Source organism: Misgurnus anguillicaudatus, chromosome 10 (assembly GCF_027580225.2).
Source record: "Misgurnus anguillicaudatus chromosome 10, ASM2758022v2, whole genome shotgun sequence".
Lineage (NCBI taxonomy): Eukaryota > Metazoa > Chordata > Actinopteri > Cypriniformes > Cobitidae > Misgurnus > Misgurnus anguillicaudatus.
Genome location: NC_073346.2, coordinates 25,290,811 through 25,310,493, shown reverse-complemented (window position 1 = coordinate 25,310,493; position 19,683 = coordinate 25,290,811). Strand labels below are relative to the sequence as shown.

The 19,683-nt window shown below is 39.2% G+C and overlaps 1 protein-coding gene across 6 annotated transcripts in view; it reads right to left on the bottom strand.

Moving 5' to 3' along the window:
• sema6cb (semaphorin 6Cb) overlaps positions 1–19,683 on the bottom strand; it is a 354,388-nt gene that overhangs the window by 41,787 nt on the left and 292,918 nt on the right. For all 6 annotated transcript variants that reach the window (XM_073872208.1, XM_073872209.1, XM_055210271.2 and 3 more), the window contains 7 exons: positions 18,621–18,814; positions 14,767–14,881; positions 11,876–11,933; positions 9,653–9,709; positions 8,979–9,080; positions 420–510; positions 24–146 (listed from right to left, as the gene is read on the bottom strand). In XM_073872208.1, the coding sequence (XP_073728309.1) occupies positions 24–146; positions 420–510; positions 8,979–9,080; positions 9,653–9,709; positions 11,876–11,933; positions 14,767–14,881; positions 18,621–18,759 (685 nt within the window). In that variant the 5' untranslated portion in view covers positions 18,760–18,814. The remainder of the gene's footprint in view (positions 1–23; positions 147–419; positions 511–8,978; positions 9,081–9,652; positions 9,710–11,875; positions 11,934–14,766; positions 14,882–18,620; positions 18,815–19,683) is intronic.

The following is a 19,683-nucleotide window of genomic DNA, read 5'->3' as shown; positions in this document are numbered from 1 at the left end:
TAAAACCGGGTCACGTGACTCACCTCGTAGCCATTTGGAGTCATATTTTACAGTGCGCAGGACAGGACTGCTTTCTCCTAAGCTTCGATAAATCACCGCGTCACTTGCCAGAAAATCCGTCATTGTGGCTGAATAAAAGTCACCGCCTGGGAAGTGAGAAATGAGTATTGATAAAACAGCAACAACAAAGCCATAAAGCCGTAAAGAGTTCAGTTCGGTTCAGCATGTATACAGTACAAAAAAACTCTAGTCTGAGGCGTTCTCATCTCCCTGATGTCCCTTTTAAATCTCTGTGCGTCTGTGATCACTGCTGTCTCGCTGCCACTTTCTGTGCTTTGTAAAATGTCAGTCGAACACTAGCGAGATTATAGGAGATTTTGTGTCTTCCTCCCCAGGCAGCTGGTGCTCTGCCAACTCACCGGCAAACAAGCCAACATTGGATTGGCGTGATTCGAAAGGGCATCGGGCCTGACCGACCACCTCCTCTCCGTCCTGCTCCAGAGATGACATCTGACCAGACGGAGACACAAAAAGAAATCTACTGAGAATACTGCAAAAGCAACAGGATTTTAGTTCTGTACCAACAATGATGCTTTGGTTGGATAGTTGCACAGTGATTGAGATATGGTGCTTATATGAATGATGCAAGTTTGAGTATGGTGTCACACTTTGAAATGATTTACTGTCATCCATCCATCTATAGTGACCTATGTCTGTAACACTTAAGACTGAGGGTTACAAGTAAAAATAAAACATATGTTGATGTTCCTATAGCTAAATGCAAAAATTCAAGAGTTCAATTTCCGTTGAACACACATATTGATAAAATGTATACCTCTTTTGGATGAAAGCATCTGCAAAATGCATAAATGTAAATCAAATAAAACAAACACATCGTATAACAGATGTGTCCACACATTCACTTTATACAGTTCAGCTGGAAGCAATCTAATGCTCTTCTTTCTCTGTGAGCTACAGGGCAGAGTAAGTTCTGGTGAGCTTGAACAGGTTCAGGAGGTGCTAAGCCAGTGCGGATGACACACCGTGTGACCCTGAATACCAGAATGCCCACAGGACCCTCACAGCAGTAACGCACCGCTAAATGTGTGTCCTTGTGTGCACGTGTAATCCGGTGGTCTTTGTGAGGGCTTGAGGTGTGAATATCTTCCCGGACTCGCACATATGTGGGTGCCACCAAACAGAGGCAGTTAGCACGCCGCTTTCGTATAAAACCACAGGTCTGTAGCTTCTGCTCTTCCTATGACTAACAAGAGAAGTTGGCACGCCGTTCACGCCTCCAGTTCCCAAAAAGGAACAAAACAAAACAACCAGGAAACGCGCAACACCCACCGGTCCACAATATTTCTGTAACACCGGAGACAAGCTCCTAGATATCTGTGCAAAAGCAATGAGCACTTAAAACTAACACTAAACACCTTTGTAATCTTTGACAGTAGCTACATAAATATTTAAGATGATTTTCCAATTTTATCTGTTAAAGTAAAATAAAGGGGTTGGATGATATGATATATAATGCACTGTATGAAAACACTTTTGCTTTGGGTTTTACTCCAGAGTTAGGTCCAATCAGGCTTTTGGCCTTTAAATAGTAATCAAACTTTTCATATCAAAGGCTGCGTCTGAAACCGCCTACTTCCATACTATATAGTAAGTGAAAAGCAGTAGTAGTACAGTATGTCCGAATTCATAGTATTCCAAAAACAGCAGGCGAAAAGTACCCGATGACCTACGACTTTCAGCAAGATCCTGAAGTGTTCATTCGATGGACCCTTTACTGTACCGTGAGCCCCCGGAAGAGGAGTTATCCAACGAAGAAGGAGGAGAGGTGTTGTTTTATTTAGAAATGTCCAAAAGCGGTAACTCGGCTCTATTCAAAAGCTAATACAATAAGGATGGGAAGATTCGCAGATTTGCTTGGTGCATCGGCATAAAAAGTTAACGATGTGATGTATCGGTTTAAAACTTGTGCATCGGATACAAAGTAGCATTTGCATAGTGATGCATCGTTTCATATTTTGACAAGAGATGGGTGGCTAATGTTGACACATTTCAACTATATTTTAGAAGTTATAATGTTGCGTTTACACCAGCCGCAGTAGAGGTGACAAAAACGTCTAGTTGGACGCTTGAACATTTGAGTTTACTCGCTTCATTCACGCGTGAAAGCCGCGTGTGAAAGCCGCGTGTGAACATAGTTATTCGAGATATTCACGCGAAAATCCGCGTCATGGGAGGGACTTCTTCGACTCTGCTGAGACTCCGCTCACTTCCTGTAATCACATCACTACTACCGCAAGGTTCTGATTGGTTAATGCGGTGCAGAAAACCGCCGACGTTCAGATTTTTCAACCCGAGCATTTCCTGCGGCAACGCTCAATTCGCGCGGAACGCGCAGCGCCTTCCACGCCATTCGCGCTGGGCCTACCGCGTCGCAGGATGCCTAATCGCGCCTTTGCATTGACTTAACATGTAAATCACCTGCGCTTGCCACCTCTACCGCAGCTGGTGTAAACGCAGCATTACAAGTCGTCTTTAGTCATGATAAATACTAGAAATTTTACTTGATTAACTTGTAAATCTGTTGATTAAACAAAAAAAAATAAGGCAGCAAAGAATTTGTACAATGTAGTCTTAAAATGGTCTTATAATGGTTTAGATGCACATGTACAAACCCAATGTGTGGAAACTATCTGGACCATATTAAATTACATTGCATCATAATTTTTCATTGCATTATACTGCATTGAATGACATCGTGTCGAACTGAATCGGACCGCAGTGCATCGTAATGAGATGAATCGCATCATATCGCATAGGTAATTGCTTCATATGTATCTTTAATGTATTGCATCATAGGCTATGCATCGAGATGCGTATCGCATCAGACTCGGTTATGGAAATGCACATCCTTATAATACATACTTTAACAGCTGTCCATTGTTGTTAAATTGCGCAAGTTAATGACTAACTTGGTGTTTTGACAACGTGTGTCACATGATGTATCAAGATGGCAGATGTAGTACATTCAAATTCATTAATACTATCAATATTCATACTATAGTACCTGCTGTTTTGGTCTAATGGTCTAATCTAATTCAGTAGCTACTGTCACAGTATGCGATTTCGGACGCAGTCGAAGTCTTGATGGTACAGTAGCTAAACAGCCTAATTCTGAGTAGGAGAAAGGCTAGACAATGGTCATGAGAAAATAAAATATGACTTTTCATCATACGTAACATCAAATAAGGGGAAAAATAAATGCTACGAAAGTCTAAGTGTTTGCAAACGTTTATAGCTTTTAGCCCTAAATCTCCTACAACCTCCCTTTTAAGTTTTCCAGAAAGCTCTTCTCAGCTAATGTGTAACCTCTGGAGCTTTGGGTTGAGAGTGAAGGAATGCACAAGGAGACGAGGCAGAGGAACTGAGTGACATGATTTGCACGTTGTGACATATCTTCCCTCTCCAGGGCTCCAACAGAACGGCCTCCTCCTCAGAGAGATGCAAAAAACGAGACAGTGAGTAAGACAGAGAGAGAGATAGGGAAGGAAGATGCCGTCAGGGTAAGGTGCATAAATCAGGAGCGGAGACTCATCTGCGAGTTTAGCTGACTCCCTGCTGGCCCGCAAAGTATAGTCAGATTTACATGCTTTCTGTCGCAGAGAAACACATGGACGCGCACGCACACATACGCTAAATCAAACACGTTGCTCAGGGACAGTTGATGACAATCCATCAATCATACGACTGCCCTGATTCCCCATCCAGAAATGTGCAAACATCGTAATGTGCGTGCATTCAGGTAATGCAGAAAAATAACATTTAGAAATAGTTAAGTGAAAAATGTTACATACATGTTTGTATGCCCCAACTAGAATTTTTATGTAGATGTTCTTTGTCAAGCAGGTGTATCAGAAAGATGATGAAGGTAAACAATTTAATCCGTTATATCATGGAAGTGAAAATGCACGGTAGTGTTATTGTGGGCACTTAAAATTACAGTGAAGAATTTGCATCATCTTCTCATCTTAACAGTTAAAATTACATTGCCTGTATGCTGTGTACATGCTGTATACGTGTCATGCACACACACGCGGTGATGTAACAGTCTTAAAAGAATGCAAGAAGGATGAGTGCTGATGACTATTTATCCTCTTTCTAAAAGGTTAAAATCAGAGGTATAAATACACTGGAAACAAAACTTCTGGACATCGGTTGCACATGATTAAATTAGGTTTTCTTAAAATGAAATTAACAAATTTAAGATTTTTTTCAGAGTACCACATAAAAACAAATAGCTGAACTAAGATAAATTAAATTTAAAATTAACATTATTGCCATTGCATTCCTCCAGTTGAAGAGTCCACTAGAGGTCCGCCAGCTAAGCTTAAGTTTGCATCACATAATTTAACAACTAAAATATAGAAATTCACTAATAGAAAAGCTTGGCGTATAGTCCGTTTTCTTACATATAGACGGTTTCATCGGACGCATGTGATACACGTCTGGATCCGAACCTTACTTCCGGTTAGTTGCTAAACTGATCTCTTGAACAAATGCCTCGTCGAAAATAACAAATGTTTTGGTTTCCTATGTAATGTGTTGTTTTTTTGCTTGTTATATAAATAAAATACGTTTAAAGAACTTTGTTGTTATTTATTCTTAGCGGAGTTTACCGGAAATTACGTGCAGACCACGACAGACGCTTGTTTATGTTGTTACTGCTGAAACGGTCTATAAGTTCAGTCAAAGCCTTAGAGGTCTTTACGTGTCCGAAAACCCGAGGTCCGACCTGAGACCTGATCGACTTCGGGTCTAAAAGTTTCACGTGTGACTCGGACACGAGTCGGATATAATAATAGCGGCATTGGATCTCAGGTAATTTAAAGTGAATGTGTTTTTGCCGAAAGGACCCTAAGACCCGAACTCTTGCGTGTGTGCGTCAATGTCCTTTTCAAACCTCTCCTCTCTTTGCCAAGAGCGCTTGCAACATTGTGTGGCCGGCGGTAGGTTAATTTTCATTGATACAGTCAATTACCAGTTACCTTGGTGTCGTCGTCAGATAACAAAGTAAAACAAATGGAGCAGCTCACCAAATTGGTTGCGAGACCAGCGGGGTTTCTTTCTGTCTGACTGCTGCTTGCGGGGCTGCAGACTGCAAACACGTCGGTGTCATTTACATTCGGGTCCAGTCGGGTTAAAAAAAAATTGACACTGGTTCAGGTCTAATTTTCTCAGGTTTGTCTTGGGTCGGGTCTCTCTTTAAAAAAAAATATTTACGCACGTCTGGTTCGGGAATAAAGTGATTCGGGTCATTTCGGTCGGGTACATTTCTTGGGACCCGAGAAGACCTCTACAAAGCCTTGCAAAGCAGAGTTCTCTCGTCAATTAAGAGAAAACACTTAACTGCCAATGACTTGTTTTTACGGCAATCCATATTTCCGCTATTATTCACCAGGTGGTGCTCTTATCCAACTTATAAAACCTGAAAGTATCCACTTAGGCCAAACAGTAAATACTCAGTGTATGTTGATCATCACTCTGAGGCCTAGTCCACACGGACATGGGTATATTTATAACCGGAGTTTTCCCTAAAAAAAATCCCGTACACACATGCTCGCTTTAAATTAAATGTCCATCCACACGATAAAGAAAAAGCATGCTATCAAGCGCTGTCAAGAGCATGCCACACCAGCAGGCGGGGATATAACCCAAATCATGTTCCGCAATATAGTGAGATAACTGAGCATCTATTTGTATACATGTTAAAAGCCCTGTTAGCACAGTTGTTATTATTAGCAAGATACGTCCGCCATTGCACAGAATCATCAACAAAGCAGTCAGCGGCGCACAATCTTGACGTCAAACACAGTGGATAACGGCGCACACTCTGACGTCGCAAGGCAAAACCCCCGGTTTTAGTCTCTACACGACACCACTGTAACCGGGGTTTCTTGAAAAGCTCACCCTGGCTGGGGATTTCAAATATGCTCGGTTTCAGTGCCCTGATACTGCGGTGTCGTGTGGACGAACGGCTGAACCGCGTGAAAAAACTCACCGTTATAAAAATACCCGTGTCCGTGTGGACTAGGCCTGAATCTGATCTCCATCGAAAGTCTTTTACAAAAATGCAATTACCTTAACATTTGGTATTTTTAAAGAAACCTACCCATAATTGAAAGCGGATAAAAAGAAAACAAATAAAGATAGGATGAAACAGGTTATTGTTTGAAAGCAGAGGGTCTGTTCTTCCATTTGATATATTGTATGTTTATATATTTAAAGAAGAAAATTTTCTGGAAAACATTATACTTTTGTGAAAATCATAAAAAATGCTGGCGCTGGCTGGCAACCATGGCCGGACTTACCATTGGGCTTGAGTGGGCTTGAGCCCAGGGGCCCCGGCCAATAGGGGCCTCCGTGCCGGCTTGCGTTCGTTTGATTTGTTCAGTCGTTTTCATTTTTTATTTTACAGCCTATTGGTTGGTGCTGCATTTAATTCGTTAATATATGTCAGTCATCTTGGTGCTGAATATGACGAGTTTACTGCTTTTGAAACTCAAAGATGCTAGTATTATAGCGAATACGCGAAATGAGAGTCCTAAATGAGCTTTACAGATAACGAGAAAGAGCAACGCGAAAATGAAGCTATCCGTATGAAAGATTACTAGAGTAGGTCTTGTAACTCTGTTTTTTCTTGTTTGTTTGTAATCTGACGTGATACGCAGCAGGTATACGCAGTATACCCACTAGGAAAAGTCAAGGATTTCCGTATACCCATTTAAAAAAGCGTGAAAATACTTAACAGTGTGTGACACTTTCATTCATAAATTGTCATCTGAATCACTCACCATTCGCATGCTCCAATTGCTGCTTTGGCGGGTTTAACCTCATATACAGTCGGCTATTTGATATTTGGTACATTTGACTTCATGCGGCACTGCGCGATCCGATCATTATATGAAATCAAATTATCACGGCGCAAAAGTGACTGTAAAGCAGACGGGTGTATTCATGTGGTTCAACAACAGCCAAAAGAATGACATCAGAGTACCGCGAGAGCGATTCGAGAAATCACACGGAGAAGTCTGCTTTCTAATCGCTCTCGCGGTACTTTGACATCATCACCAAGCGGTCTGCGTAGCGCCAAATGAAATCCAATCTGCTCGCAGTCTGCAGCTCACACGACACTGTAACCAAACTGTGAAGGAGTGGAGCAGAGCTACGAAACATAACAAAATCCGGAGAGTTAACCACGCACATATTATGTCAACATCTAAATCATCAGTCCAGTTTATTACTTCATCTGGAGGTGAGGATTCACTAAATCATGGCCATGTTGATGTCCTGATGGTTTTTGATATAATTCACTAACGTTAGCTAGCCTACCTGTAGTTTCTCTTTCAGCATGTTTGCTTGTGCTTAACAGAATCACAGTTTAAACTTCTGAAAAGTGTTCATTTTTATATCTACGTTCAAGGTTTTAATGTATTACGTTCATATCAGACGCAAAAATTATTTAATGATCATCTTCTCCACTTTGGTTTTTGGTGTCTAATATTACATGATGGTCTTGTCATAATTATTAAATAACATCCTAAAATCTTTTCTTTTCACTGCACCACTTAGGCTATATGCACAAAATACGCTTGTTGATTATGTTTATAACTTTATATGGTGTGTAATAAGGTGAATGTTAATCAAAACATATTCTCTTCTTAAGCTAAGTCTAACACAATGATTTTAAATGTTGTTATGGGGTATTTTTTAATGTGCATGATTAATTTGAATTTGTGATATCCCTAAAAATCCCTAAAACTTCCCTAAAATGTAGTTCTGATATATTTTTTATTTAAGGTTGTTTACTGTATGTGCACACTCAGAAGATAATTTACACAAGCTGTCACTGGGGTGGTACCCTTTCAAATAGTATACCTTTGTACCTAAAGAGTGCATATATTGGGTACAAATGTACCTATATCTGTACCTAAATGGTAAATATTAGGACCCATTTAAAGGGTACCGTCCCAGTGACAGCTTTTGTACCTTTTGTTCTGATAGTGTAGGGCCCAAAATTTATTCAAGCCCAGGGGCCTCCACCCTGTTAAGTCCTGCCCTGCTGGCAACGTAAAAAAAGCTGGCATGGAAAGAGTTAAAAATGTCTATTAATCTATATAAACTACCCAACTGCTTACTATCTAGAAAAAAAGCATGAATTATAGTACCGACACTGACAGGAAATAATTTATTATTAAGTGATGTGTCAGTAAATAATGACCATTTAATTGAATTTAATATTACATATGTATTTGGCCATGTATGTTGATTACACTGTTGTACTGTAAAAGTGAGTACAGTCTGCAACTTCATCTCAACTTTTCAACCCGTTTTGTGATGCAATTCAACACTGTGGTAATAACGTCCACCATTAACCAAACATTAATTAAAACTTAATCAATTACCGCAACATGACATTTCAATACCAGCACATGCCTATTGACAAACAAAGAAACACAACAAAAACACATCTCCTACATCCCACCATAATCCAACACAACTTACAAGCACACAATCACCCGCATTGACAATGAAAGCCACTTACAAGCAGACAAAAAATACACAAACAGGCAGAATTCCTAGAAACTACAAGAAAAATGTCATGCTCAGCCTTGCAAAAAACCTGATTCCTTCTTTGCGAATTCAGGTTAGAATTGAGAGTGGTGTGTAGAACATGATTTACTTTTTGAGTGGCGGTGGAGGTCCAAATATATTTCTTTTATTGGGCCTAATTTAATTAAATGCTAAAACATTCAAGACAAACGTGTCTGTGTGTTCAAGGAGGCTGTCAGATGTGATGCTTAAAGAAAAGCTTAAAAAATCTACTCTGTTGTAGAGACATCTAAAAACGGTGTGTGTGAACATGTGAGTCTGTGCGTGTGACAGATAAAGGCTTAACATACCTTGTAGTTGCGACAGGTGGGATTGAAAGCATTGGTTCCACACGCAAAGAGAGTTTCGTCGTTACGTGGCACCAGGACTTTGATGTAGTTGTAACACTCATCCTGTGAGAGGCAGAAGACTGACTTGTATGCGCAGTATATTTATACAGAGCTCCTGCATCACATACTCACACAGAGACTGAGTCATCTTCAAATCATTTTACATACACACACACAACATTACCATAATCCCAATGCTAAGCCCCAGGATGAGACTCGCTCACTGCAACTCAGTTTTTGAAACCTATAATAACATTATAGCCTGTGTGTGGTGGTATGTACCCCATGCTTAATGGGGTCCAAAAGTGCTTCTAGTGTGCATGTTTCAAATGTATGTCATTATGTTTATGTAGTCATTACGAATGCATGTATACACAGTATGCATAACATTGTATCCTTCTTTCTGTTACTGTAAAACCCCTTTAACCCCAATTATCTATTTACCCCTTTTGTTTTTCCATATTTTAATCTGCATTTTCATTTATTTTCTATATAGTATACATATCGACTTTAAATGCTTTAGCAAAAGTGCAAATGCAATTCAGCTCTCTTGACCTTTAACTGTTGTCTATTGAGAAAAATGAGAGTGAAAAAGAGATAAAGTAGAGAGAAAAATAAAAAGCTTGTTTACTCACGCTGTTTTTCCCCCTGACTGTGCATTTCTCCACATCCTTTGTCTTCCATGTCAGTTTCTGCCACACAAAGAAACACAATCATGGACTTGTCCCTATTCACAACAGCTGCAATGAGAAAATCTCATTTACTTCAATAAGCATCACAGATAATAAACAAACAGGCAGAGAATACTAAGCAATGAAGAGGAAAGGAGATCTCAAAGGTTGTTAACAAGCTGTGGGATGTGTGCTCATGTCTTTATGTGTATGTGTGTGTCAGGGGTGGCTGCTGGTGTTGTTAGGTCAGGCTGTATTTCAGTGATTTACTGGACTGACCCCCCGTTAGCCCACCCAACAGGAACACCGGGCAATCAACACTCACAGACACCATGACAGGGTAAAACAACAACACGAGTTACTGCAGTTATATCTGATGTCTCACTCTTGAAAGTTAAGACATTAAAGTCACAAAGAAGCAAATTACATTAATGAATATTATAATTAACCAAAACATTAGCTTGATTAGTTTCAAAATCTAGTGGGATTAGCAGATGGCTTTCAAGGGTGTATCCTAATGGTAATAAATTCTTGCGAGATTTGGAAACCCCTGCATAGGCAAAAAGGTGGCATTTAAAGGGGACAAATCTGACTTTTTCCATGTTTAAGTGCTATAATTTGGTCACCAGTGCTTCTATCAACCTAAAAAATTTGATAAATAACAACCTAGTAACATAGTTTTTGTAAACCATTCTCTGAGAGCATGTAAAGAATAGGATTGTGATGTCAGAAGAGGATAATACCGCCCCTTAATCTGCACTGTCCAACCACGGCACTGTCATTTAGTGCAGAGATCAGCTCATTTGCATTTTAAAGGACACCCACATTTTTGCTTAAACCTACAAAGTGGCAATTTTAACATGCTATAATAAATTATGGTATTTTGAGCTAAAACTTCACATACGTACTCTGGGGACACCAAAGATATTTTACATCTTGTAATGAATTCTTACAACAAACCAGTATTTCTGAATGGCCTCAGGCCGCGATTAAGCAGATTTGAAGCGAAAGTACTTCATAAATGTGTAGTACGTGCCATAAGGTGCTGTTCAGCGGATTTTGCATCTGAGCTCTTCATATTCTCTGACATAATAGATTTCTTTATGCAATTTCTGCTTTATTGCCTTTTTATTGTGGGATTGTTTTCTGCTTAAAAGATACATTCAATGCTGCCTCAGAATTTGCACAAAATAAGCTACAAAGTTTACTACATTTTCTGTCACGAGCGCACCCATGATGTTTTAAAATGACTCCCCTGAAACTACCACAATATGTTTGGTATATAGCAACTAACAAATGAAAAACAGTATTTTCCTTGTTCTTTTGAAAGAACTATGGACATACTTCAACCTTCAGTATAAAATAACCCAAAACACACTTCACCCAGTCCATTTATTGAAACCCAACAAAAATAGATGTTTCAGAAAATCCATTATGTGTGCACCAGTTCGGCATGGATTGTTTTGTGAACCAGTCATATAATGTAATGCAGTCTTTTCAAAGAAGCTGTTACTGAATGATGGGACTGTGGGAACTGTATTGGAAAGCAAAAAGCAAATATAGAGCTCAGATGCAAACCTCTCTAAGTGCGTCTGACATGTTTTCTTGTAAATGAGCATTTCGTATCAGACTCTTAATAGATTCTACCAACATACTGGTATTTCTGAATGGCCTGAGGCTGGGAATAAGCAGATTTAAGCGAAAGTATTTGATGCATTTTGTAAATAACAATTCTCATTTTTGACGGAGATGACGTGTAGTGGCTTTTGCATCTGAGCTCTTCAAATCCGTAAACGGTAAGTGTTAAATAAGAGCTTAACCATAATAGATCCCATTAACATAAAAGTCTTCAAGGTATGATTACAAAAACAGCCTGTTTAGACACGGTGGAATATGATTGCGTAAAACAAAATTACAGGTGTTTTTGGACCTTCAAGACCTTGTCCCACAGTACATTACAAGTGGACCTCAGAGAAAATATAAAATGCTACAGAAGTGTAGAATATAAGGGCTTTTAAAGGGACTATAAAGAGAACTGCTCATTTGAAAAATGAGATTTCTGAATGGTCCTTCCCCAAAGACAAATAAAGAAAAATATTCCAATATCACACACTTCAGCACAGATCTTTGAAAAAGAGCACCACTAGAAATGAATAAAACAGGAAGTTGAGGGTCAGGTGGGTTTACCTGTTGTGGGATGAGACGCTCCGCAGAAGCGCTGAGGTTAATGGCAAAAACATGATCTCTGAAAAGACAGAATACAACACAACACTTAATATTTAAAAAAGCTGCTTTTAAACCTCCTTCCACATTTTCCAAAACCATCAGGAATAGATGAGATGCATTACTGTTCCAGAAAGACTTATATTTCAACAATTTTCTATTTTAATTTTCTAATTTTCTTTTTTTTTTTTTACAATTTTCGAATACTGAGCAAGCTACAGTATATTCAAAAATCTGCTGCCTGTGTACTAACTCGTACCTCTCCTCGTGAACACATTACATCGGTGCTCTCACAGTTACACTGGCTATCCAGAACTGATTTTAAAATTCTTACTTTAACATACAATGCACTAAATGGGACTGCGCCAGAGTATCTGTGTGACCTCATTAGCACTTATACCCCATCACGCTCACTTCGTTTTGCTAATTCTCTCTTACTACAACAGCCTTCATGTAAGCTCAAGTCCATGGGGAAAAGAGCCTTTTCATATAAAGCCCCCAAGCTATGGAATGCGCTTCCTCCAACTATCAGAAATGCACAAACTTTGGGACACTTCAAAAAGTTAATGAAGACACATTTGTTTAAGGCTGTATTTTCTTAATTGTTTTATTGCTCTTGTTGTTTATTTTACTGTATGCGCTTTGGGTTTAATGCTGCTTTTACACCAGCCGCGGTAAAGGCGTCAAGCGCAAGTGATTTCAATGTTAAGTCAATGTAAACACGCGCTGACGCGCATCTGGAGGTCTCGAGGCGCGAATGAGGCGTTTACTGCAGTAGTTGAAAAATGTGAACTTTGCGGTAAAACGTGCCGCATTAACCAATCAGGAGCTTGCTCTAGTAGTGACGTGATTACAGGAAGCGAGCGGAGTTGCAGAAGCACCTTCCATGATGCAATTTCCACGTGAATGTCTCGAATTGAATTTCACACACGCCTTTTACGTGCGAATGAAGTGAGTACACTCAAAATGTTCAAGCGTCTAACTACGCACGATGGACGTGAATTTGACGCATCAAACGCGTCTGGTGCATAGACTGTAAAAAAGATGTATGACGCGACGTCGCCTCCCTCCATTGTAATGAATTGAAGCCAAAAATGTCCAACCATGGCCGCTGCCATGTTACGTAAAAATGTCAGTTTGGAGCCAAGGTATGCGCCAGGCTTGTGCACAATTCAGAATTTCAGAATTGGCCTCCATTCAATTCATGAATTGGAATTTGAATTGAATTGACTCCGCCCTACAGGAAGTTGAATTGGAATTGGAATGACAGGAAGTGGAATTAAATTCATGGCAATTCAAAGAAATTCCACAAACAAAACAGAAAGAATCTCACATACATTCAGTGTTAGAAAAGTTACTTTGGAAAATTGTTTGGAAACCATTTTAAATACTTGGTTAAAGTAAAACATTCTGGGAAATGAAGTCGTGTTCCATCGTGTTCCACAAAATTACAATTACAAAAAAATCAAACTTCATTATTTGTTATGTGACCAGAGTTTTGAACATTAATTGCTGGGGGAAAACATTTTCTGTTAATGTAATCTGTACAATTAGTTCAAACTAATATAATTTATAGATTATTTAATGCAATCATATCTGACATATACTGAAACTTTATTTTTAACACTTTACTTACTGTATAATATGTATATGAATTTCTTTGAATTTCTATTGAATTGCAATTCTGCTTCCTTTAATTCAAATTCGAATTGTAATTCTAGATCCTGTTTTTGACATCAATTCAAAATCAATTCAAATTCAAGAATTAAATTGGAATTTATGAGTCATTCTCATTTCAATTCTGAATTGTGCACAAGCCTGGTATGCGCAGAAGGAATCGTCCGTGGAGCCAGAGGTGGAGCCGCGGTATCAACTTCCGCCCAAACGCTCGTGCGCCAATTCAAAAACGCCAATCATAACACCACGCCACATTTCTATAGCATCAAATTACTAGCTAAAATGAAACTTGTCACAAAAATGAACACTTGAACATATATCAGTGTGATAACTACTTGAAAGAACCAAAAACATCTTTCAGAAACTTTTATTGGAAGTGTAAATTTTTTTTATTTAGAGCAGAGTCCCATTCGTTCAAGACTTACGAGGCACACCCGGTCTGGTGTGAACCCACAGTGAAAAAAGCACTTTACAAATAAAATGCATTATTATTATTTTTAAACATTTTCAGAAATAAACCATTTTCAACAAACTATATTTAAAGTATATCAGTAAAAATAATGTGTTTTTATTGATATATTACTGTTACTGTATTACAGTTACCTTTAACTGAAAGGTTTTTCCAATCATTGCTTTTATTGTCTGTATTTCTACTATGGCAACACTGCAGGCAAACCGATATACTGTAGTTTAAAACCGATTCTGAACAATCAGAATTCAACAAAAAAATTGTTTGAGCAATTTAATGTATGTGCCGTTCCTGTAGCTAAATAACAACAGTACAAAAACACTGAATTGTATTGAAAGGAACAGAAAACAGAAAGAGGGAGAGAGAGAGAGAGAGAGGTAAAGCGACATACAGAGAGACAGAGGGAGAGGAAATAGAATGGGTAAATGTGGTGACACAGAGTGAGCAAGCATCCATCTGTCTGCAATCCAGGTCTGAATGAGACTGATTGGCCCAATCACCCAGCCCTTATCATTAGTGCGTGGGTCTTATCACTGTAGCCGTCTGGAGAAACAGTCCCCTTGTGTACGAAACAGAAGGTTTGGATTTCTCAGCAAATGTTGAATCTGCAAACCTTTGTGGTTGTGGTTTTCTCTGCAGTGGTGCAGTGTAACTGTGTGTGTGTGTGTGTGTGTGTGTGTGTGTGTGTGACTGAATTGGCGTGGGATACCTGGCAGCAATGTAGAGCATGTGGTTAATCCGCAGCATCCTCTGAAAATCCAGCCCCAGCCTGGCAGTGTCATTATCGGACATATTCCCCTGGTAACTGGGGTACAGGTAGGTGTCTGCAGGATGGAGAAGAGAAAAATACATGGTAATATCAGCAGAGTTTCCAGCATTTTGACCAATACTTTTTTCATGACCTTTCTATGACCATTCCAGTACGAATACAAGATAAAGATTTCTAAAACATTATGCAGTCGAGACTGAACCCATAAACAGCAATATAAAACTTATTACTAAAAACACACCTTTTTCCATGATTTTGGAAGATTTGATTAACTTGTCACATTTAGTCTTCCAGGAACACGTCAAAATCAAAATGAACTAAAAATCTAAAAATTGTTTTAATATTTGGTGTCACCTGAGGCATTCATTTATTTTATCAACAAGGAATAATTATATCTATTAAATTCTGATAGTTCTGTGGTCCAGTGCTTAGCATTGAGACTCATTCGGTTGTGGTGCTCAAGCGGGAGGTTGATAAACATGTCCCCCAACTGTTGACATCAACATGAAAAGTGATTCATATCCCAGATCTCATTTTGCTGCGAGCTATACTGATGTGCGTGTTTACATTCTGACATGGCAAGTACCATTTGCAAATTATTCTCCTTTACACATAAGAGATTTATTTCTAGCAGAATGTCAAGAGTCAAGAGTTACTTCACCATGTTCTTCTTTCGATATCTAAATGGGTCCACTACTTTTTATCCACACAACAATTTAAACTCTTGGTATGGTTTCACAACAAATTCAATTTCAATGACTACAGTGACCCGCGGGGACCTTTAATTTACAGGTCTGGTTTTCAAACTGCCTTCTGCAGAAAGGTGTAGGGTCACAGACATGACCTATGGGTGGAAAGAAAACAAACAATATAAGTACTTCTATATGATCTTTATTGCTAAGACCCAATATAATAGCTGATGGTAAGACTTTATAGACATGTGGATTTTTAGAGTTTTGCAGGCCACAGGTGGACTCAACAGGGACTGAAGTTTTCACTGTTGTTCAAAAACAACAATGCAAGGGTTAAACTAGAGAAGAAACCTCCCCATATTCTCCAAGGGATTTCTGGGGTAAACACCATCATATGATCCCTGTAGTATCATCATCACTTAGTAAAGATTTCCCGGAGTTCCTGTATATCTATAGAGACAGAGTCATGGAGAGACAGAGGGAACCCTTATTCCTTATACAGAATTATTTACAGTCCCTCCAGAAAAACGTGATTATGGGATCGCATGTTTTAATGCATAATCAGCCAAAGTCCGCATATTTATGCAGGAGGCACATTTTTTCAAACACACCGCACTTTCGCAGCATAAATTGCAGATTTCCGTGTGCAAAATATGCGGAGGTTGCATGATTTCATAATCCACGCATTTTCATAGCAAAAATCACGTATATCTTAGCACAAAGTTGAAAAATGTTGCATTTACCTCACACAAGCGCAGCCATGTTCCCGTGTTGCCATGGGAACGTTATGAAGTGACATGATTATGTGACGTGAACACCATTGAAAAGCTGCAAAAGCTGAAAACTGTTTTTGCAAGTTCCCGCAATTTTTGCATGTTACCGCAATTTCATTGCATAAATATCCTGCATATTCCATCGCATTTTTTAAGAAAACGTGCCGCAAGATCAAGGATTTTTGCCCGCAACAATTACAAAAAAAAGAAGGATTGATTATAGCAATTTTAAATACTTAGCCACACACACAGGTAACATATATTTGACTCTCGAATTGTCCTGTACTTATAGAAGCCTGAATTCTTTATGCCAACATGAAACTTTTGATGCATTACAGCAACTGGGTGGTAGAATATGGTACTCACTTCTTTAAAATAATGAAACATTGTAGAAAGAGGAAAAAATTAAGTAATGTCAGAAGTATCAACTGTTTGTTTGTTTGTTGCTACATTGTGGCCACAGTTCTAATAAGTTTAAAGGATATAATGTTCAAAAGTTCTTGCACAAAGCCTTAAGATGTAAAAGCACATTTATACACACAAACATAGGTGGAAATAGTTGATAAATGGGCTTCATTACTCATGTGATGTTGTTCTCTGAGAGCTCTATTAGCCCAGCTACCTGTACCAATGGCTGTGAGGCTCGATATCTCTTTCTGATCCACTTGTACTCTCTCTCAAATAGGGACCATTCGCTTCGACAGAACAAAACACCTTGCAAAGCTCACGTACATGCTTGAACATAACCTCTGAGCCACTGCTGTCATTTAAGGTATTGATTCTCCACCGGTGGTCCCCAGAGCTAATAGTTCAGCCAAAAATGAAAATAATGTCATTAATGACTGACCCTCATGTTGTTCCAAACTCTTAAGACCTCCGTTCATCTTCGGAACACAGTTTAAGATGTTTTAGATTTAGTCCGAGAGCTGGTTGATTCTTCATTGAAAATCTATGTACGGTATACTGTCCATGTCCAGAAACATCATCACAGTAGTCCATGTGACATCAGTGGGTCAAGTTAGAATTTGTTGAAGCATTTTGGTCCAAAAAAATGAACGACTTTGTCATTCAGCATTGTCTTCTGCGTCTGTTGTGAAGCGCATACACGAGACTAAAGTCACGTGACTGCAGTGACGCGGATGATGTGTTATCCTCAGACATGTTTGCGAAGTTTTTTTTTTAACTTACAGCGTACGTCTCACTCAGACTGTAAACGAAGCCGGGCGCACAAAAAACAACAACAATAAAAAAACAGCTGGGGCGCACCAAATAACATGTCAGCCGCGTCGTACGTCATCTGACTTTAGTCTCGCGCATGCGCTTCACAACAGACCCAGAAGAGGAGACAATGCTAATTAAAGTCGTAATTTTTGTTGTTTTTGGATCAAAATGTATTTTCGATGCTGATGTCACATGGACTCCTTTGGTGATGTTTTTGTTGCCTTTCTGGACATGGAAAGTATACCGTACATAGCTTTTCAATGAAGGGTCAACAAGCTCTCGGACTAAATATAAAACATTGTAAACTGTGTTCCGAAGATGAACGGAGGTCTTACGAGTTTGGAACGACGTGAGGGTGAGTCATTAATGAGATTATTTTCATTTTTGGGTGAACTATCCCTTTAACCGCTAAGCTACAAGTCCAACAAATTCAGTGAATTTCAGCAGAATATTTGCTGTATTCTTAAAGAATTATGAACAACATACTGTACGGCTGGGTACACAGTCTGTTATGAATAAATGAAACACAAAAATATCAACATAAAACACTAAACATATCTATTACACATCATTTGACATCGAGTATGCCTCAGCAGCTCTGAGATTTAGAAATACTGTGTCTGGAAGCTGGAGAGCATCATGGGGCGGTAAACTGGAAGGGGCTAGATTAGGGTTGGGAACAGGAAGGTGTAGTGGGGATGGACTTGGCACCCATGGTTGCTGATACGAGATTTTGGCCTGGGAAATGCTTTACATCTGCCAAGACCTGATTGCTTGGCAGGCATTTTACTTTTACACTTAGGGTACGGTTTAATGCCTCTATTGCTATACCGCATGAGATACTGCAATCATAATTCAAATTGCCTGTGAATTATAAAGATCTGACGAAACCACGGGTTTAAGGCTCATTTTCTCACCGAGGTTCCAAAACAAATCTGTGATAATTTCGTACTTACTACTACACAATTGTTTAAGTGAAAATGAACTTATGACTGAAGCTATTCTGCTTAATTTTTAAAACACACATCTCGAAACATGAAGCCGTGGGATGTTGTGAATGACTAATCGAAACCAGCTAACCATTGTGACCCACCACCCTAATACTTACGTTCACTTCCAATGGTGCTGATGGGCTCCAGGTCCTGAGGAAATGGTGTGGCACCACGGCACAGATGAGTTAGGCAGGTAAAGGTGAGTGTGAGGGTCAAGGCCAAGAGGGGCCGCGACCCCAAAACCACCAACCTCATTTCAGCAAGAGCATAGAAGTCAGCCACACATGACCCAGAGTGGACCAACCACCACCTGAAAGAGACCATAAAGAGAGCACCATTGTCAAACTGGTTTCACAATACTTCTTCTGCAGCATTACCTAAGTGATCAATTTGTACATGCGACGACTGTGAAATTCATTGTTAATCTAGTTAAATACTCCAACAACCTGCAGTCAGAATGTGTTTGACTGAAAGTGTACTTTATATTAACACACACAACTTAATAAAGGAGAAACAGAGCTCAGGAAATAAAGAGAAGGAGTGCGTGGGCGAACACATTAGGTTTTATTATAAGAGCCCCAGCCTGGGGGACACCTTGCTCATTGACTTAAACTGTACAGTCTTTCACAGGTGACTTAACTCAATTAACCGCAAAGGCTGCTGGGATATCGTTTCAGTCTGTCAGCTTTTACACAAGGCCAACAGGGATGGATCAAAAACGTATTTTCAGGGCAGAGAAAATTTTTTTAAATCTCCTGCCTGAGAGTCCTATTGAAAATGTAATTTAGGCTGAATTATTAATAACTGCTTGAGTGTTTGTGTTAGATTCATAATGGACTGCAGTAATGAGTTCAGCATCAGGTTATTCTACATGATACAATGGCCCACAGATAGGAAAGCATTGTACTTTATTCTAGTGGCTTTCAACTGGTTTTGCTTCAGATCTTAGATTTTACATGAAGCACTCTTGAAATTTATATTAATACTTGTATAACTATTAAACTTAATAGTACCACAAACTGCATAAGGCAAATATTCAACATGATTAAAATGGGCCTTTATATGAAAAAAGTGAGAATATCATTTCTAAATGTCAGTACCACACAAAGCAAACTGTGACCAAACTTGCTGCAACAGAACCGATGTTTAATATATGAAGAGCTTAAATGCAAAAGCCAC